Source organism: Mytilus galloprovincialis, chromosome 14 (genome assembly GCF_965363235.1).
Source record: "Mytilus galloprovincialis chromosome 14, xbMytGall1.hap1.1, whole genome shotgun sequence".
In the NCBI taxonomy this organism is placed as follows: domain Eukaryota; kingdom Metazoa; phylum Mollusca; class Bivalvia; order Mytilida; family Mytilidae; genus Mytilus; species Mytilus galloprovincialis.
Genome location: NC_134851.1, coordinates 50,753,470 through 50,776,165, shown reverse-complemented (window position 1 = coordinate 50,776,165; position 22,696 = coordinate 50,753,470). Strand labels below are relative to the sequence as shown.

Here is a 22,696-nt window from a genome sequence, read left to right as displayed (position 1 = left end):
ACTATATACCAATTATCAAATCTATATCTTCAAGAAGGACAAAAAAGGAGCGGAAAACTATGTTTTAGTGAATTTTAGTCAAAGTAACATAACTCTGCACAAAATCATCAGATCCGGAAAAAAATTGAACTTGGTCTGTAACATGTCAATATAAAGCACAATACACCAAATATCAAATCATTATCTTCAAGCATGAAGAAAAAAGTGTGGAAAACTGATTTGCCAGACTGACGGTTTGTCATGAATTCTATTCTTGTCTACAATTTTGAAGAGTATCCTTTGTTGAATATGCACATAGACCATGGTGAGTGACACATGATCTTTAGAGCATCTAGTTTAATTAGGAAACGTTATTGTAACATTTGCTTTGACAAATCAGAATAGAAAAGCGCTTTTGACCTATATTTCAGAATTATTATTATTTGAACTTTATTATGTTGACAGTCTCTTCTTGTTTGTACAGTATTCCAACTGAGTCTGGAATTTTACCAGACTGGCATTGTCTAATATTCGTTGTGCGACTTCTAGATTTGTGATTTCACGTGCCTCTTTTTTTAAACATCTGTTGAAGATAAGGTAAAATTAACAATACTTAAACCAGAAACCTGTTGTTTAATGATTGTCGATTGCTGTTGTACATAAGTGTTGCTCGTTTATTAAGGGTTGTCATTTCAGCGATATTTTTCAACATTATCATAAAGCTTGAGGTTTGGCTAGCAATTAAACCAGGTACAAGCCATCATTTTTTCTTAAAATGTCCTGTACTATGTCAGGAATTTGACAGTTGTTATCAAATAATCCGTTTCTATGTGTGGTGGCGTTTGTTGTTGTTGCACTTCGGTGTTCCTGTTGTTCATTTGTTTTACTAGATAAAATTGTGTATCCCTCGGTTTTTGGTTTGTAACCCGGATTTGTTTTCTTTTAATCAATTTTTGAAAATCGACTTTTGAACACCAGTATACTACTGTTGTCTTTATTATATAGATTACATTTGCATTGTTTATACACTAGTCATTTTGGGGCCCTTTATAGCTTGCTGTTCGATGTGAGCCAATGCTCCATGTTGAAGGTTGTAATTAATTACCCCGGTACCCTTTTCACATTGTTACTTGGGTTTATTTCTGATTGTCCCACTTTTAAAAAAAAATTTTAGAACAAAAATCTTTTTATTTCAGACAACTTCTTTGTTATAAATGATTGACAAAATACATATTAGAGATATTTGTAAAGAAAAAAAAATATATGGGATGCACAACATACTTTTGGTACAATCATTTCTTGTACCGGCACCAAATTTTCTGTAAATTTGCTGCTGTCTAGCTAGAATTTTGCCAGATCAGACTTTCCAAGAAGCACTATTAAAGGTAGATTTTGCAGTCAACAGGACTCTTCACCAACTATAAAGAAGAGCAAGACTTCCATAAAAAATAAGATGTAATATGATTCCAAAAGAGACAACTCTCCCAAACAGACCAAATTACACAGAAATTAAAACAACTATAGGTCACCATACAGCCTTCAACAATGAGCAAATCCCATACCACATAGCTACAAAAAAAGCCCCAAAATGACAAATGTAAAAAATTCAAACAAGAAAACTAATGGCATGATTTATGTACAAAATAATGAAAGAAAAACAATATGTTACACAGCAACAAACGACCTACACTGAACTAAAGACTCCTGACTTGGGACATCACCACAACAAAGACACTAAGTACAGATCTGAGAGTACTCACAGTTACTGACCTCTAGTTCAACGCAAATAAAAACTAAATAGAAAAATATGCATCTAAGAATATTTGTTTTTTAAAGACTTCATATTATATTATATGATACTTCAATTGTTCCTACTACATGTACTATGAGTAAAATAAAATATCTAAATATTATTTGTTCTTATTTTTTTCATATTTTGTAAGTTACATTGATCATGTTGATTAATAACCTTTGATTAACTACAACAAGCTATAAAAACAAATTAATCACCATAAAAACGGTTCCCAATTGTCCCACATTTAAACTTCCCAATTGTCCCACAAAATTTCATTACTTTTTTACCTGTAATTTCAAAAAGTGGGACAATCGGGAAGACACCGGTACTTGGATATAGAGTTATCTAATTTTTCTATTTATGACTAATTAGATCATTAATACGTTTACCTACATTGTATGAGATCAATGCTCTCTCTATTTGAATAGATTACGGTAACATTTTTTTAAGAAGACTATAATAAAATGTTATATGGAGAAGTGACAAATGAACCAATAAACCAACAGCACCAAAATATATATCTAAATGTATCTATATCGTCTATGAGGCTGAGTTACCACAGAAACAACACTTAACTTTTCTAAATGGTTTCTTTAAATTTTCGAAACAACACATATACTCTGCCTAAACTGGGTCAATTTGAATGTAGTTTTTCTTTTGTTTACAGGCACCAAAGTCCATGAAATCTTTTATCCAGGCAGTCTTTCTAATGAACCAAGCCTTTGGTAATTTGATTGTTGCAATAATATTTGAAATGCAATTATTTTCTAGTCAGGTGAGATAATACTCTTAAAATTGCACATAACAAACTGTTTGACAAAAATATTTATACATCAAACAGAAAACTGAAAATGTATTTTTAGCTTGGGTTGTCCATCTTAGAAAAGTGATATGTTTTACCTCTGTTTTATATGAAATCAAGATTACATTTTTTTATTTTGATTCTATGGTGATATAAAATTATGATTGCCACACAAATATCACAGGGTTTATAAGTTATTTAAAAAATGAAGCATTACAAAACTTTAAGGATATGAAAAATGAAGCATTACAAAACTTAATTTAAGGATACGGAAAATGAAGCATAACAAATTTTAGGATACGAAAAATGATGCATTACAAAACTTTTAGGATATGAAAAACATAGCATAACGAAACTTTAAGCCAATGGAAAATGAAGCATAACGAAACTTTTAAAATATGAAAACTGAAGCATTATCTTTTAGGATACGAAAAATGAAGCTTAAGAAAACTTTTAGGATATGAAAAATGAAGCATAACTAAACTTTTAGGATATGAAAAATGAAGCATAACAAAACTTTTAGGATATGAAAAATGAAGCATAACTAAACTTTTAAAATATGAAAACTGAAGCATTATCTTTTAGGATACGAAAAATGAAGCTTAAGAAAACTTTTAGGATATGAAAAATGAAGCATAACGAAACTTTAAGCCAATGGAAAATGAAGCATAACGAAACTTTTAAAATATGAAAACTGAAGCATTATCTTTTAGGATACGAAAAATGAAGCTTAAGAAAACTTTTAGGATATGAAAAATGAAGCATAACAAAACTTTTAGGATATGAAAAATGAAGCATAACAAAACTTTTAGGATATGAAAAATGAAGCATAACTAAACTTTTAGGATATGAAAAATGAAGCATAACAAAACTCTTAAGATATGAAAAATTACAGTTTAGTTCCTTTCGTCATTATTAGTTTCTTTACTGACATCAGTTTACTGTATTTTGCAGGCTGTAGAATTTTTCTTCTTTGCAGTGATCATGTTAGTAGACATTATGATATTTATGGTCATTGCATATTTCTATGAGTACATCCGGGTGACAGAAGAAGCTACCATACATACAGAAGATACATCAGGACTTATAGACCATTTAGAAATGGAAGAAAATTATAAAAATAAGTAATGACATAATCCAACCACATGTTTTAAGAATAATTTCCTGGAATAGTGTTCTGTCCCTTTTTACTACAAGTGTATGAGAATACACTTATAAGTTATGAACAAAAAAAAAGAACCAGATCATGATATAAAATTAATGTTTTTGGTTATTCTTTTTATGTTTTTATTGGTTTCTCTGGTGTTTTATTTTTTCATATGTGCTACTGCAAATTTATTTCATGTTTTCTTTGTTTAAGAGTTAATTTAATCAATACGTTACAGTGGCGGATCCAGAGGGGGGGTTCCGGGGGTCCGCACCCCCCCTTTATTTTGGCCGATCAATGCATTTGAATCGGGACATATGTTTGCACCCCCCCTGCACCCCCCCTTTGCCCTGGGCTAGCACCCCCCCTTTCGAAAATTCCTGCATCCGCCACTGCGTTATTGTTTAAACTGTTCATTTTTTAATGTGTTTTTAAATTTAGTGCCAATAACAGAGGCGGATTTAGGGAGTGGGGGCAGGGGGTCCGGGTACCCCCTTTTCAGAAAAATTTTGGTTGGTGATATAGGGAATCACTGAAGCGTGACGGAATCCCCCCCCCCCCCCCCTAGGCAGTCAGTGGAACCCTCTTATGAAAATTTCTGGATCCCCCACTGAATAATACTACACTGCCCAACATAATGATGATGTATATTGTTATCAATAAATTACAAAGCTTGTGCATGGTAGATTTTGATAAAGAGATTTATCTATAGTTTGTATTAGTTATTATTTGATAATTACAAATCTTCAATTGTTTATGAAATAAATCTACCTAATGTTTTCATGTTTCGTTTTACCATAAAAGATGTCTTTCTTGTTTTTGTGTCCCTATGTTTCTTTCTTTTTGACATATTTGAAGAATATTGTAATTATTTGTGAGCATTACATATCATGCTTATTTTAAATAGCTGACCTCCCAAAAAAAGCTAATAATGTGACTTGGTGATTATTGCAATGATAACAACTTGCTTTCTGATATCACTTATACATATACCTAGTTATACATATATCTACATAGATATAAGAATGTGTGGTATGAGTGCCTCTCTATTCAAGTCATAATTTGTAAAAAAAAATTAATAAGTAAACCATTATAGATTAATATAGAGCCTTGGTTCATACCAAACAGCAAGTTATAAAGATAAAGGGCCCAAAAATGACTAGTATAAAACCAAACATGAAAATCAACGGTCTAATCCATATGAAAAACGAGAACAATCAGATTTTCTAGAAATCGATTTCTTGTCTTTTCAACGACAATCTTTTAAAAAAATGCACACAATAATTTCTGAATTTACAGTATAAATAGGACAACAACCTTAAGTAATTCAGAATAATGACCAAATACATTTTATTTTCACCATGTAAACATATTAAGGGACAAACAAATTAATGGATACAGAATAGAAAAAAAATGTGACAGGTAGAACCACATCACAAAATTGTAAAAATGGTAACTGATAAACATATAAAATACTTGATTATTACAATAAGGTGTTTTGGAAATCTTTGCTTAAAAAATGTGATATTAAGACTCACTTCATGTTATGGGTCGCTAAAACATTTTCAATGCTTTCAGTACTGCTTTGAATTAAAAATGACTTATAATTATTTTATTAATCGTCAACAAAATGGGAAAAAGAAAAATGACAATCATACCAGCACATTATAACATCGAGCAATTTTTTTATAACTAATTTTCTCACCAAAGAAATTAGAATATGAAAATTCATTGGTCTTCCAATGTGTGGTAGGAACTATTTAGTTGTATGTTTCTATCCTATTGTCATATGCTTTGATAACATATTGAGTTTAAATCAGTTTAACCACAAATGGGAAATGCATTACAGTTTGTTACTATTGTCGAGCCTGCGACTTTTGTCGCAGAAACTCGACATAGGGATGGCGATCCAGCGGCGGCGGAGTTAGCTAACTTCTTAAAAGCTTTATATTTTAGAAGGTGGAAGACTTTGATGCTTCATAATTTGTATGTAGATGCCTCATGTTACGAAGTTTCCGTCAGTCACATGACCAATGCCCTTGACCTCATTTTCATGGTTCAGTGACTACTTGAAAAAAAGTTGAGAATTTTTGTAATGTTAGATTCCCTCTTATTATAAGTAATAGGATAACTATAGTTGGTATATGCGTACCTTGCCGGTCCTCATAACCGTCAGCCAGTTTTCACTTGACTTCGACCTCATTTCATGGATCAGTAAACATGGTTAGGTCTTAGTGGTCAAGTCCATATCTCAGATAATATAAGCAAAAGGTCTAGTATATTTGGTGTATGGAAGGACTGTAAGGTGTACATGTCCAACTGACAGGAGTCATCCTTGACCTCATTTTCATGGTTCAATGGTCAAAGTTAAGTTTTGGTGTTTTGGTCTGATTTTCTTATAGTTTATGTAATAGGTCTACTATTTTTGGTGTTGTAAGGTGTACATGTGTAGCTGGCAGGTGTCATCTGACCTTGACCTCATTTTTATGGTTCAGTGGTCAACGTTAAGTTTTTGAATTTTGTTTTTTTTTCTAATACTATATGCAATAGGTCAACTATATTTGGTGTATGGAAATATGTTATGATCTATATGTCAGTCATGCAGGTTTTATTTGACCTTGACCTTATTTTCACATTTCTCATTTTGCTCAGTGTTAAGTTTTTGTGTTTTGGTCTGTTTTTCTTAAACTATAAGCAATAGGTCAACTATATTTGTTGTATGGAAGAATTGTAAGCTGTACATGTCTGCCTGGCATGGTTCATCTGACCCTCACCTCATTTTTATGGTTTATTGGTCAATGTTTAGTTTTCTTGGCTAAATTTAAGTTTATGTGAAAGCTGTAATAAAGCTTTATATCTAGGACTATCAACTTAATATCAATGATTAGTAAAGAATGGGAGACATTTCAGCGTGTGCACTCTTGTTATATTTTATTTGTTTATATAAAATATGGTGTAGGGATCAGTAAAATAAAAATTTATAAGTTCTTAAATGAAGAAGTCATGTTTCCATACATTTCCAATTATTGAATTAACATTAGATAGAATAAAATCATCCCTTCTGGTGTAAAACTGAAGCATCTGCCAGGACTGTTATTGCTGTTGATATAATAAAGTAAAATAACAAAAATACTGAATTTCGAAGACAATTCAAAACAGAAAGTCCTTAATCAAATGGTGAAACCAAAAGCTCAAATACATCGAGGCTGTATGGCGTAGGTGATAATTCAAACTAATTTCAGCCATGGATATTTACCGGAGTACTTAGAGAAAACCACCAACCTTCGATAGCTAAACTGACAATTCTAGTCAATTAAGAGTTGCGTCTAGTGCACTCGCAAGTGCAGGGTTCGAACTCACAACCTCAGTGTTGGCTGGCTAGTGATTACTGTAGAAACTACTTAAACCTCTCGGCCACTGAGGTCCCCTGAAGGTTTTAGAGGCTAGGAGGACACCTATAGATTTTAGGGTCAGTAGATCAAAGTCATATCACATATGTACTTAATGAAAATGTTTTAGTTGAAATTCGGTTTCTGGAGTAAACTTCAGTTAGCCATCTGGATTTAAATGACACTTATGAAGGTAAAGGCATTAGGGTAATGAAGACACCTAATGATTTTCGGTTCAGTAGGTCAAAGGTAGAGGTCAGATGTACTTAATGAAATATTTGTGAAATTTGATTTCCGGAGAATAGCTTTATTAATCCTTCATCCATGTTTAATGAAACCGTTCAAATTAATTCCACTTCTTAGTATAAAATTCATTACAAATGACATGTCATATAAGAGAGTGGTAATGCCCTTTACCACCAGGCGTCAAACGGTCATTTTCTGCTACTTTTAGCGTCAAATTAATCTACAAAAGACTCATCAGAAACGCTCGAATCTAAAAAAGTTAAAAAGACAAAAAAAAGTACGAATTTGAAGAAGATTGAGGATCAAAAATTCCTAAAAGTATTGCCAAATACAGCTGAGGTAATCTATTCCTGAGGTAGAAAAGCCTGAGTATTTCAAAATATCAAAGTTTTGTACTTGTTTGGCTTTATAAATATTTTTTTATGAGCGTCTCTGATGAGTCTTATGTAGACGAAACGCGCGTATGGCATACTAAATTATAATCATGGTACCTTTGATAACTATTTGTTAACAGTTAATTTATAATTAATACCATATCAATGAAAATTCATGTTAACACAACACTCAGTGTAAAGATATTGACAAGTATAATGCCTGCCAATGTTATAAAGAGCCTACACTATGAACAGGAATCAAAAAATTATCTTCTTGAAAAGTCAAGGTCAAAGTAAGCCTCTCAAAATTGACCTTAGTGAAAACATTGGTCATTATATGATAATAAGTCTTCAACCAAATACAAACAAATTATTAAGTTCAGTGTTTAAAAAAAATAAATATCTAACCAAACAATAGTAAAATTTCTATTTTATGATAAGTTTTGATATGATTTCTCAACCTGATGCTGTTGACTTAGACAATATTAAACACATGTGAGCTGGCATAAGTATATGTGGTTGCCCAATATTTTCAAATCCATTTCTCAGCTAAATTGTTAGCACAGATTTCAGACACATGTAAAAACAAATGAGGCAGTAGATATCAAACGGACATTCAAAACTTGACAGAAATTGACAACACCATGGCAAATAACGAAACACTTTTGTGAAAGTGAAAAACTGAAGCATCACGGGAGTCTTAAGTGAACAGCTTGTCTTTCAGTGCTTATTTGTGTGTATCAATCACACACTATTTCTGCTCTCTAACATTAAAACCTCTCAGAGTTAAGTGATTATTCTCCACTACAAGAAGGTTTACCTCAACCATTACCCATCTGTGCATATGCACTAAAATTATGTCATTTCTTTCATACCCATTGGAGTTTAGTAATGAAAACTTGGCATGATTATCCACAACAAAATAAGCTTATCATAGATACCAGGTTTAAAATTTTGTATTCACACCAGATGCATGTTTTGTCTACTAAAGACTCACCAGTGACGCTCGAATCAAAATAAGTTAAACAGGCAGGTAGAAAAGCCTTACTTTTTCAAACACTGAAAGTTTTGTAAACAGTTAATTTATAATTATGACCAAAGCAATGAGAGTTCATGTCAACACATAAGTGCTGACTATTGGGCTGGTGATAAACCTTGAAGAATAAATATTTCACAAACAAATCAAGCTGTAGCACATTCAAGACGAAAAAGTGAATTGAAATGATGGTCAAAAACTTTGTTCAAATTAGTCCTTTGATCCATTACCCCTAGGATTTATAAGATTATTTACCAGTGGAGTGTGTACTGAACATGGGAGATAACTGTTTGTTGATGATCATGGTCAATCGTTTAGTTGATCTTAGACATCTTCGTGCAATAACATGGAATAATACTGATAAAATTGGGAATGGAAATGGGGAATGTGCCAAAGAGACAACAACCCGACCATAGAGCAGACAACAGCAGAAGGTCTCCAACAGGTCTTCAATGCAACGAGAAATTCTCGCACCCGGAGGGGTCCTTCAGCTGGCCCCTAAACAAATATATACTGGTTCAGTGATAATGAACACCATACTAAACTCCAAATTGTACACAAGAAACTAAAAGTTAAAATAATACAAGACTAACAAAGGCCAGAGGCTCCTGACTTGGGACAGGCGCAAAAATGCGGCAGGGTTAAACATGTTTGTGAGATCTCAACCCTCCCCCTATACCTCTAGCCAATCCAGAAAAGTAAACGCATAACAATACGCACATTAAAATTCAGTTAAAGAGAAGTCCGAGTCTGATGTCAGAAGATGATAACTTCTTAAATAATGTTTTGACCAATAGAAATTGAACCTGCAACATGTACTTGCCTCAAGTTTGTTGGTTTTAAAATATATTCTATGATACCAGAATTAATTGCAGTACTTACAACAAACAAGATGTGAATTGTAAGGAGTCATGTGTATTGATCCACAAATGATGAATTTTTAAACAGGTTTCAAATCTTTTCAAGTAATTTTTTGTCATCAGCATGTATATTGTGTTAATCAATGCATGAAAATGACATTAGCACAAATACTGATGACAAAATTACATGAGTGTTAATTTATTTTATTTTAAGTATTACTCCTTTTGTTTTAGAACAAAGTCAGAACATAAATGCAGTCCCAACATTTATGTTAACGCTCTTACAAAACTGCTATTTGAGGGAATTGTGACTCACAATTATCAGTAGATTTTTTAATATCTGTAGTGCCTGAAATGTCAGAAAATGGACAATAGCAAGATGACAGGCAATAAATGGGAAGTAACTCTGGTGATACCTAAACTAAAAAAGTTAAAAATCTTTAAAATAATTGATGCTTTTTATTTATTTTTTTATAAAAATCTTTGTTTTGTCTGGCATGAACTTTGTTCCCCTCAGAATGATAACATTTTAGTCCTAAGATACTTTTCTTTAGATTCTTTTGATGAGAGTGCCATGGAATTCCATTCAAATACAGGAATCTGAAGAAAACAAATCATATCATATAGTCACCAAAACTTTCCTGTAATGCCCTTTAAACTATTTGATGAATAATGTTATTAATTACTAAGATTATCATGATTATCTTAAACTTTCAAGAAATAACTAGTTTAGAAAATGTAACTTATGAAACAGATAAACACATGTATAACATTATTCCTTTAAACAGACCCCTATCCTTCCAGATGAAACAAGAGCTACTGAACAAAATTAAAGCAGGACACTCAAAGAAAAAGGTTTTTTAAAAAACTTGCTATGGTGATTGGTGAAAAGACAGGGTCTGAACCTTTATGGTAGTGCGCATATAATTTCAATTTTCTATAATTGAAAGTACATTGTGTATTACAAATAGTATTTTTTCTCTTAAGGTTAAAACTCTCTTTAAGGCCAAATAAAAATATATGTGTGGTTCCAGTAACCTTACCGTCCCTACTTTTTCGGCTTAAAAATAGCATACCCTAAAGATTTTATTGTCATTTTTCATTAAGCACTGTTAAAGTCAGAATGTTGCTCCCATAGACTCAATGTAAAAAAAAAAACATAAAATAAAAAATAATCCCTACCTAACTACCCTAACTTTTTTACAGATGTATCTGGAACCACACATACTTTTTTATTTGGCCTAATACAATCAATCAATAATTAACAACTATAAATATAGCGTTCAGGAGATGTGGTATATAAAGCAAATGTTTTAAAAAACAGCAAATGACAATAATGCCAACAAGTAAAGGGCCATAAATAACATTTATATCAGATAAAAACAAATATCAACCAGTGAATTAGGAACTTGGCTTCCGACAAGCAAAGAAAAATATAGCAGGGTTACAAAACATGTAAAGCATTTTATCTTGTTCACCCCTAGAAAACATTAGATATTTTGTCAATGTCAATGGTGTTTTACCATCCTATTATCACAAGTAAAATAATTATATCTGTTTAAATAGATATAAGAAGATGTGGTATGAGTGGCAATGAGACAACTTTCCATCCAAGTCACAATTTGTAAGGATAAATTTCTTTTTACCTCTACAACATGAGATCCTGACATCTGTATATGACGGATCTTTGCTTTAAATGAACCAACTAATCGTCGACTGTTCAGGCAGAAATGTCTTTGATCCATATATAATACAACTACCCTATAATTTGAAAACATTATTTGGTTACCTACATAATGCAAAGTTTCTTTTCTGGAAAGAAATTCCTTTCTCCCTGTACTTAACATGTATATTAAGGACATACAAAACAATATTGATACTAATTATTTTTCACATAGCCAGTTCAAATATGTAATAAAAATATTCTTTTTTAAGAGATAGATGGGGTTGAAATTTAAGACATTTCATCAAAATTAAGGTTCCTTGTACATGTCTCCCAGAAAGTAAAAGCACATGGTTACATATTATTTTGTAGATTTTCTGATAAGCTTGGTAGTTGACAGGTTCTTCTACCAAAATACAATTGCAAAAGAAACATGAAAATAGTCAAAAAGTGTCATTTAAGAGCAATAACCCCTTAAGGACATTTACTGCTGTAAGGAGTTGACAGGCAATTTTGGACATACATGAATAATTTATCTTTCAATCTTGTCTTGTTGGTCATTTTTCAATCTCTATCAATCTATTAAATTTTCAAGATAGTATGCAAAAAATATCCAACTATTGCTAAAATTGTCTTTTTAAGGCAATAACTAAGTACTGTCTGTTACTTGCAGTTTGGTATTTTTACTTTTTTTACCAAGAGATGACCAATGATTTCGCCCCTTGTTGACTTAGTTGTAGATGTTGTCTTGTGAATGATTTTTGCTTTCCAAGTTTTCTCGGACTGTAATAATTAAAGGTTGATAAAAATTGTGTTATATGAAATATTGCCCACACTAACACTTGTCATCTTTGCTTATTTGAGATAACATAACATTTGGTTGAGGCAAACTTAAATTAGAGAACAGAAACGAAAAAAATATCAATTTTTCCATTTGTAGAGGACAAAACTCCCAGGGGCGAATCCAGCCATTTTAAAAAGGGGGGGTTCCAGCTGTATGCTCCCATTCAAATGCATTGATCGGCCAAAAAAAAAGGGGGGTTCCAACCCCCGGAACCCCCCCCTCCCTGGATCCGCCAATGCCTCTAGAACGGTGAAGGTGATGCTATCCAAATTCAAAATTGAATTTTATTGTGTAGTAATAAGCATTGTGTACAAGTTTTATAACATTTGGTTGAGGCAAACATAAGATAGAGAATGGAAACCAATTTCAGGAGAGACATTTCAGCCATGTTCATGCTAAATTATTTGAAGATCTTTCCTTGTAGATCATTTTTTGCTATTAATGTTTCTCTTTATCTATTACCATTTTCAACATAATAGACTAAAGAGAAAACAATTGGTAAAATTCATCATTTAAGGACAATAAGAAGTTGCCTGACAGATTTGATGTAAATCGGCAGTTGGTAGATCTCATCAATCAGATTTTTTTAATATCTATCATGGTTTTTATCATAATAGATAACTTTCATATTACCTCATATTGGCAATGTTGGATTGCAGGCAAGGTCATCAGACACAATTTCTAAACTAGATACCCCAATGATGATTGTGGCCGAGTGTGATTTCATTTGACCTGGTAGTTTCAAAGAAGAGTATTTTTGTAAATAATAATGGGCTACCAAAGATAATGGACACCAAGTGAAGAAAATAGCATACTTGACCCTTTAGTGTTGTAAGCTTAAAGGTATAGTACAACAAACAGCAAGTAATGGCAATAGCTCACAAAGTGTTTTTTATTCAGGTAAGCTGCAATATTTTAACAAACCTTTGTATAGATGGATCCCTTGAATATTTTCCTTTTCTGTATTCCACAGGTTTTCTGTCTTTATCCAAATAAAACACAAAATCTTTGGAGGAAGAAATTGAAAAAGTTATTTGATTATGATACATGAAGCATGAATTGATAAATAAATGATTTTTTATTTTTTGTTATATTTTCTATTCAAACAGGCAAAAATATGAAATCAAACATATAATCTTTTTTATCTTGCATGTAATTATAGAATCTAAGTACAACAATGTCAACACTAAATTAGTAAATACTAGTCATATCTACTGCTGGAAATAAATGAATATTGGCAAAATATTTATAACATATTAAAAGGAAAAGGTAAATAAACTGGCCCTAAATTTAAAATATGTCATGCTAGTGCATGTGTACTTTATTTCATTTAATGCCATTTTATTTAAATTTATAGTTGTCTTTCTGACATTGTTATGGATACATTGTTTTACATATTGTAATCATATTGTGTCATAGATCAAATTTATTTGTACTGTATGTTTACTTGTTTTGTTAATATTTCTTTTTGATCGACTTAAAAAATTTCAATTGATATTTTACAGTGTGTCTTTCTATGTTGTAATGTTATACTACTGGTTTAGGTTAGGGTGAAGGTTGGCGCCTGCTAAAACATTTAAACTTGTTGCATTTGTTTGCACCTGACCAAAGTCAGGAACCTGTTGTTCAGTGGTTGATGTCTGTTGCTGTGGTTCATAACTAATTTTTGTTTCTTGCTTTTTATATCAATAAGACAGTTGGTTTTCCTATTTAAATTGTTTTACACTAGTCATTTTTAGGCCCTTTATAGTTTGCTGTTCAGTGAAAGCTTAGGCTATAAGTTGAAGACAGTACCTATTATGGTTTACTTTAACAAACTGTGTCTTGGATGGAGAGTTGTCTCATTGGCACTAATAACTCTTCTTCTTATATCTCATAACTGTTGAATTGGGAATGATGAAATAACAGACAAAGATAACAATATATGTCTCTGTCAAAAGAGTCAGTGGGCATCAAAAACATAACTATGAATCTTACCACCAATGTAGTTGTATGGCAAAAAATCTGCTCTGTTGTAAAACACTTCACTCCCTAATACTGAATGAATCACTGATTCTAAATCTTCAAATCTTCTTCGTCTAAATGTCTTTGTACTTTCAACTTTAAATTCTAGAGAGAGAGAAATGCAAATACTATAAATACATCTACTAAAAAGTGTTAACTAGTATATAAATATTACAGAAAATTATAAGTAGTTCCAGACAAATTCTATAGTATAGAATGAATTTGAGAAAGATAAAACTTGAAGCCACCTATTTGAAACATGTAGGCATGTGATCAAAAATCTTTCTTCCAGCAACAGACAAAATTGCCTGCCTAACATAACTAATAACCGATTTGTCTCTATTCTCTTACTTAATTTGCTATCCTTTAAACAAATTCAAATTGTGTTCATAAGGTTTTATCAGGTTTATGAATTCAAGAAAATAATTTCTATGTACATGTACCAAAAAGAAGAAGGTATGATATGGTAACTTTTATGGTTCATTGATTTGATTCAATCATGACATTTAATTTTCTTGCTTTCCTCTAAATATCTTTAATGAATTCACCAAAAAAAGGTGACTATACGTGATGACGGTTCATAGTAAGACCACAACATTTTGCAGGCAATTGAAAACAAATTGAAAAAGAAAAGTTAAGTTTGTCAACATATTGTCTTAAAATCATTAGAAGAACAGATTTCACTACCAAATCTTGACAGTTAAAATTTTTAAAATACTGAAAACCTTTGGAGAGTTTCTCGTTAGAAATTTGAAAATTTAGCTGTCTCTGACAAGTGAAGACACTTATACCACATGTACCACATCTTCCAATATATATATATATCATATCACAATTGATGCAATGGTAGAATCTTCCTAACTCTGTCTTACCTGGTGGAAACTTTTTCATGATCCAGGGAATATTAAACTGTGGACAATCAATAACCACTGTTCTGTTTAGATTGGCCAAGGCTAACCTTATCCTTAACACTTCTTGCTCATCTTTTAGACCTGAAATACAAGTACAATTGGGGATTATTTCAGATAAGATAAATAAACATTTAGTTCTTGAAAATAAATTCTCCCATTGAACAATTATCTGGATTGAATGCTAAGTGTTTAACTGTTGGCAATTTATCGATTAAAATATTGTATGTCACCTGACTTACTGGTAGTTTTAAGATATATGCCATTTGGTTTCTGGTGGAGAATTGTCTCATTGCTAATCATACCAAATCTTCTTGTATTTTTTGTTGTTGAATATAAGATTGTTTGATTCTCGTAACATAGGATCAAACTATTTCAAGATCAAATTACAGAATTGAAAAATGGAATCTTGTATAGTGTCTATAGTGTCATGACTTACAAAATATCCTTGTCCTATATAATATAACATAATATTCCTATTTATTGACAATATCATAGTGCCACTTTCCATAAAGACAGCGTTAACATTTATAAAATTTATAGCTAAAAAAGCAAATTGTTTATTACTTTTTACTTTTTAGGCCATTTGAAGTTGACTGGTCACTTCAATCTTACTGTTAGAGACCACTAGCAGTAACCTCTAAATATAATTGGTTGTTGGTGGCTTTCCAACTAACATGTATCCAATATCTCTTAATATATACATTGTACATACCATTAATAAAATCGCCTAACCGCTTAAAGAATTCCAAAGAGAATATATGATGAATGTATTTCTCTGGGTATATTTGTAGTGTACACAGGTCTAAGACTATATCAATCTGTTCATATTGAGATAATTCATCAAAACTCCGGTCCAGAATTTCCAAACATACAGATTCAAAATTGTGCTCTTTGATTTCATATCCTGTTTCCTCCATATAACCAAGAACATAGATCAAGTGTTTTATCAATATGTTGTCTTTGTTCTTAATAACATAGTTTTCTAGTATATGAAGTAGCTCCTCATTATAGTAGGCCGTTACTGAAATCCTCCGTAGAAGATGTCCAAACTCAAGCATGGTCATGTTTCTGGCCACATCAGGAAGCATTCTAGAGAATTGTATAATGGCTTCATTGTCCATTCTCAACAAAGGTATGTCACAAGAGATCATCATGTTTATATGTCGGGTTAATGTATCAAGTTGTCGATCTTGGTGGATTTTGGCTGAAACAGATTTATTTATTGCCATCATTAAATCTCCATAATATCGATAAAACTCCTTTTTTCGTTGTCTAAACATTTTTCTGAAACATACTGCTATGAAAAATATGTCCTTGACCTCTGCCCTTGGAATAGCTTGTATAAGGTCATTGATTACAAACTTAGGAGGGTCTATCTCTGGTGAAAGCAGTATAAGTGAAGCCCCGAGTCGACAAGTCATTGTGGTACTGTAAGTTTTGTGTTTGAACATGTGCAGTAGTTTGGATACAAGTTGATTTCTGATTGGTTCTATATCATTCCTCGTACTGAAACCTAAATACCGTACAATTTTTTTGTCATATTTTTCAGTTAACCTTTCTAAACAAATATTGTTTAGGTCGTAAATGAAATCCATGCTGACATTTTCTCTATGAATATTATACGCCAAATGGCTAATAATATAACCATCAGCATCTTTCAAACATTTCCTTAAAGTCTGTTCTATTTTCTCACCATGTACAGATTCTCTTAAATTCTGAACATGAGGAATTGCATAGCTGACTTCTGCTGAAGTTAAATTTTCTTTATCAAGTAATTCAGTACATTTTTTGGTTAATGCGCTTTCAAGTAAATTAAATATGTCAGTTAACTGTTTTGGGTAAAAGAAAATGCACTGATTGATAATCCAAACGCCTTTTCTGATTGTTCTGTAGTTATATGGTTCTACGTCATCAATATTTTCTACAATTGTTTCAGCAGACCTCAAACAGATCTTGATAAAAAGCTGAAACATCACATCAGAGGAATGAAGACTCTTATGACCATCATCCTTTGCAAAATTAACCATCAAATCAAACATATCTACAGCTACCTCATGATCATTGAAAACTTCCTCTGAAGTTAAAGATGCAATTTTTCTCATGCATTTGATTATAATATCTACTGGATACCTGTCTGCAGCTCGAAGGAGTAAAGGATGAAAAGAAAGAAGCATATCTCGACTCTGTCCTTCTAAACCACTATTTTTTATCAGTTCATGAAATTTTGGATAAATAAGCATGTTAAATATGATTTCTCTATTTCCTAAAGCACCTTCCATTGCTAAGGGAACAATATGTCTGAAATCTGACCAACAAAATGATGCAGACTTGTCTAAAATTTGGTTAAGAATGTCAACACATGTAACATTTGACAAAGGCACTCCAAGATGAGCAACTGCAGATAAAATTTCTGTTAAATGTTCTGTTTCTAAGTCATCTATACTTGTTGAGAGAGAATGTAATAGTTGTGTGAACTCTGGTCCCTGCAGTGGAGTATTTACATCAGTCTGTAATCTCTTATTATAAACAAGTTGTTGAAATGCAATTTTCCTTTCTCCATATAGCCAAGACAGGTGAGTTAATTCTTTTTCATAAACAATATCTTCAAGGTGACTGAAAATAGGAACAAGGTCAGTGGGATTGAAATTCCAATCTTGTGTTTTTCTTGAAGCAAGTGATAGAAGAGCTTTACTGCTTTCACATGCTAGAATTTCTGTCATTCCAGTTGGATGAAGTAACTGACGTCCTAAAACACTTGAGTTATCAGCAATTTTATTTTCAACAACATTCTCTGAATTAGTATTAGAGAATACTTTAGATGATTTTGTTAAAAATCTGTAACCTGATTTTTCACATGTTTGATATTGCAGACAAGTTTGATTTGTAAGTAAACAGTTATATATCGCCGAACATCGAGGCACCTTAGACCAAGGAATACATAATCGATTCAGTGCCATTCTTACAGAGGTATCCTGTTTAATTTTTACCAGCACAATTTTACAGCATCTTTGTACCCCATGATGATCACATCTGCAAAGAGAAATAGCATACCATTCATTACAGAGTCAGGGAGCAAACTTAGGTCTTGTTTTTCATATATGAAACAGAAGGAAAAGCTGAAAATTTTCATTTTTTTAGTATGTAAGATCCAAATTTTACGTTTTCCTGTCGATTTGAATCCCAGTTATATTTTTTAATCATGTAAGTTGTTAAAATAAATGGCCTTAGAAAATTAGTTGGTTTACAGCATTTTCCAATACATCTGATATGTCATGTATGTAAAACTGTTCATAACATTAAGTTATCATAGTACAAAATGTACATGTAAGCAGTGTAGGGTAAAGATTGCTTTCATTTTCTCAATATAGTTAAGCTGTCATGTTAGTAAATGCTAGTAGTCCTTTGTTACTTTATGTATCGATCATCCTGATTCCTCATTTTGCCTATTTTTTTCTGTTACATATTCTGACATCCAACTTCAACTTCTTTAAACTGAGATTTACTGTGCATATTGATGTTGTTTTGTTTATTCCATACACTGGTTTGAGGTATAGAGGAGGGTTAAGATCTAACAACACATGTTTATTCCATACACTGGTTTGAGGTATAGGGGAGGGTTAAGATCTAACAATACATGTTTATTCCATACACTGGTTTGAGGTATAGAGGAGGGTTAAGATCTAACAACACGTTTATTCCATACACTGGTTTGAGGTATAGGGGAGGGTTAAGATCTAACAATACATGTTTATTCCATACACTGGTTTGAGGTATAGAGGAGGTTTAAGATCTAACAACACATGTTTATTCCATACACTGGTTTGAGGTATAGGGGAGGGTTAAGATCTAACAATACATGTTTATTCCATACACTGGTTTGAGGTATAGAGGAGGGTTAAGATCTAACAACACATGTTTATTCCATACACTGGTTTGAGGTATAGGGGAGGGTTAAGATCTAACAATACATGTTTATTCCATACACTGGTTTGAGGTATAGAGGAGGGTTAAGATCTAACAACACATGTTTATTCCATACACTGGTTTGAGGTATAGGGAGGGTTAAGATCTAACAACACATGTTTATTCCATACACTGGTTTGAGGTATAGGGGAGGGTTAAGATCTAACAACACATGTTTATTCCATACACTGGTTTGAGGTATAGGGGAGGGTTAAGATCTAACAACACATGTTTATTCCATACACTGGTTTGAGGTATAGGGGAGGGTTAAGATCTAACAACACATGTTTATTCCATACACTGGTTTGAGGTATAGGGAGGGTTAAGATCTAACAACACATGTTTATTCCATACACTGGTTTGAGGTATAGGGGAGGGTTAACATCTAACAACACATGTTTATTCCATACACTGGTTTGAGGTATAGAGGAGGGTTAAGATCTAACAACACATGTTTCATCATTATTAAATTCAAATCAATTCAATTCAAAGTTTTATTGTCATATAAACTTTACAGTTTGTGACATATAACAACAACAAAAACTAATGAAGACAATAACTAAGTAACTCAATATATATATACAAATTGAAATTCAGGTAAATATTAAAGGGTCCCCTGTCTTCAGTTCCATTGACTTTTTAATAAAGGATCCTAGTTTATTCCCTTGTGTTGGTGTTGATGGGTTAAGTATATATAACTTTGTCATTGTCAGTCAGATTAGCAAATGAATTATCTTCTATGGTAATGCATTATTGAACACCGAACTCCCAAGTCAGAGGCCTCTGGCCTTTGTCATGTTTGTTAGTTTTGTATATATTTATTTAAATTTTGGTTCATTTCAATTTTTCATTTTCCTGAACTTGTAAACATTTTTGTTAAGGGGTCAGGCTGTTTAAATCCTGCCTTTGTATGCGGGATTTTCTCTGTGTTGTCAGTGTTGAAGACCCATTGGTGGCCTTGTGTTATTTTTTGCTCTTTGACATATTCCCAATTTCCTATCTCATTTTTTTTTTTTATAAATTTATACAGGTTCCAGGTAATTGCCAATTAACAAAGCATTAAGTTAAGGTATAATTATCCAAAGACTTTTATACTAATTTTTGCGGTCCTACTAAAAAGCGCCCTGGGAAGAAAAAAAGCGCGGGGAGAATAAATACAATTTTTAATAATTCATGTTTTCCTTAATAAAAAAAATAATCATTGCTTGTTTTGTCCTTAATATAAAACAGGATATTTACGATGCTATATCTAAATAAAGTGGTTAGATAGTGTTGTTGCACTTTTACATTTAAGTAAGTAAATATAAACAAGAGTATATAGAAGAATCATAAAGGATATTTTTCTCCATGAAAATGTATATTTCGTTATCATGGTTATTTTAAAAACTAGAGGCTCTCAATGCTCGTTCACCTTGGTCTATGTGCATATTAACAATGGACACAGATAAATTCATGACAAAATTGTGTTTTGGTGATGGTGATGTGTTTGTAGATCTTTCTTTACTGAACATTCTTGTTGCTACAATTATCTCTATCTATAATGAACTTGGCCCAGTAATTACAGTGAAAATTATTTCCTAAAAATTTACAAAAATTTACTAAAATTTATGAAAATTGTTAACAATCGACTATAAAGGGCAATAACTCCTCAAGGGGTCAATTGACAATTTTGATCATGTTGACTTATTTGTAGATCTTATTTTGCTGAACATTATTGCTGTTTACAGTTTATCTTTATCTATAATAATATTCAAGATAATAACCAAAATCTGCAAAATTTCCTTAAAATTACCAGTTCAAGGGCCGCAACCCAACAACAGGTTGTCCGATTCATCTAAAAATTTCAGGGTAGATAGGTGTTGACCTGATAAACAATTTTACCCCATGTCAGATTTGCTCTAAATGCTTTGGATTTTGAGTTATAAGCCAAAAACTGCATTTTACCCCTATGTTCTATTTTTAGCCATGGCAGCCATCTTGGTTGGTTGGCTGGGTCACCGAACACATTTTTTAAACTAGATACCCCAAAGAGTATTGTGGCCAAGTTTGGATTAATTTGGCCCAGTAGTTTCAGAGGAGAAGATTTTTGTAATAGATTGCTAAGATTCACGAACTAGAGGCTCTAAAGAGCCTGTGTCGCTCACCTTGGTCAACAAAGGACACAGATGGATTCATGACAAAATTGTGGTTTGGTGATGATGATGTGCTTTTTAGATCTTACTTTACTCAACATTCTTGCTGCTTACAATTATCTCTATCTATAATGTACTTGACCCAGTAGTTTCAGTGGAAAATGTTAGTGAAAATCTACTAATTTTATGAAAATTGTTAAAAATTGACTATGAAGGGCAATAACTCCTTAGGGGGTCAATTGACCATTTTGGTCGTGTTGACTTATTTTTAGGTCTAACTTTGCTGTACATTATTGCTGTTTACAGTTTATCTCTATCTATTATAGTATTCAAGGTAATAACCACTTAGCCCTTCAGGCCAGGTGAGCTAAAAAATCAGCTGTGCCCGTAGAGGTCTAATATTTGCAACTGGATGGTGAACACTTTTTAAAGTTTTGTATTTTATTAAACACACTTGAAGTCCATTTTGCCAATTACCAATTTGATTCTGTTATTACACATTGACTTTTAAACAAATTAATTTGTTCAAGAAAAATAATTTCTGATGTCAAAAATATCTATCTGTGAAAAATAAGTTGTTTTTGCATTTTTCATTTTGATATCGTTTTAGAAAACACTTTCGAAAGAGTTTTCATATATATTATTGTTAAAAATTGAAAAATTTGTACTTGTTTTTGTGCTTTATTAGGGAGCTACCATTTGATTTTTATGGGGGGCTAGGATGAAATTTGAAAAAATAGGCAGGACAGGACTTTTGAGTAAAAAAAAAGGCAGGATGAGACGCTTGCAAAAAAAAAAGTCAGGACGACAATTTAGGTAAAAAAAAGTCAGGATAAACTAAAAACAAAAAGGCAGGACCGAACAGAGTGAAAAATAAAAAGGCAGGACAGAGATTACAGCTAAAAAAAAATGCAGGACAAAATTTTTCATCCTAGCTCCCCCCCCCTAAAAATCAAATGGTAGCTCCCTTACAATTGTCTATTATCTGAATTTGCAAAATACTTGTATAAAATTAAAAAAAACAACAATGTGCTTTAAACTTTCATCGACACAAAGTTCTCTCGTGCCAATACAAAATCTATATATCTTCCTCATGCATCTTTTTTTTTCTTCCGCGGGCAATTTTTCTTTTCCGCAGGCGCTTTTTCTTCACCCAGGCACTCCCTGGCGCTTTTTAGTAGGACCCAACTTTTGTAAATTTATACGAATGATGCTCTCCAGGTCCATATGAATGGAGGAATCTAACTATTTATATATTCATGTATTTTTTCAAATAATGTTTGACATCTTATATAAGATAAATGGTATAATCAATAATCAGTTATATAAAAACTAATGTTGTATGTTTTGGCTCCAATTCACATGTGCTTGTTTCACATGTATGCCTTATTTGATAAAACATGTTAACCTTTAGATTTTGTTGCTAGTCAGATTCAATTTTGAACTTGAAATTCAGCATTGTCTTTCAAAGATGATCAGTTTTCATGCAGTTTGCAGTCTTCGTCATCGTTTTCTGGATTTATTTAATACAGCGTGCTGTATTTTAGCATG

The 22,696-nt window shown here is 32.2% G+C and overlaps 1 protein-coding gene across 1 annotated transcript; it reads right to left on the bottom strand.

Annotated features, from left to right (window-relative positions):
• Positions 1 to 10,067: 10,067 nt before the first annotated feature.
• LOC143059479 (FAST kinase domain-containing protein 1, mitochondrial-like) lies at positions 10,068 to 22,693 on the bottom strand. Its single transcript, XM_076232983.1, has 7 exons — positions 22,554 to 22,693; positions 15,763 to 18,080; positions 15,012 to 15,131; positions 14,113 to 14,244; positions 13,060 to 13,141; positions 11,275 to 11,389; positions 10,068 to 10,228 (listed from the first exon to the last, which is right to left on the bottom strand). The coding sequence occupies exons 2-7, from the start codon at positions 18,005 to 18,007 to the stop codon at positions 10,142 to 10,144; spliced, it is 2,781 nt and encodes a 926-aa protein (XP_076089098.1). The 5' UTR covers positions 18,008 to 18,080; positions 22,554 to 22,693; the 3' UTR covers positions 10,068 to 10,141.
• Between the last annotated feature and the right edge of the window lie 3 nt (positions 22,694 to 22,696).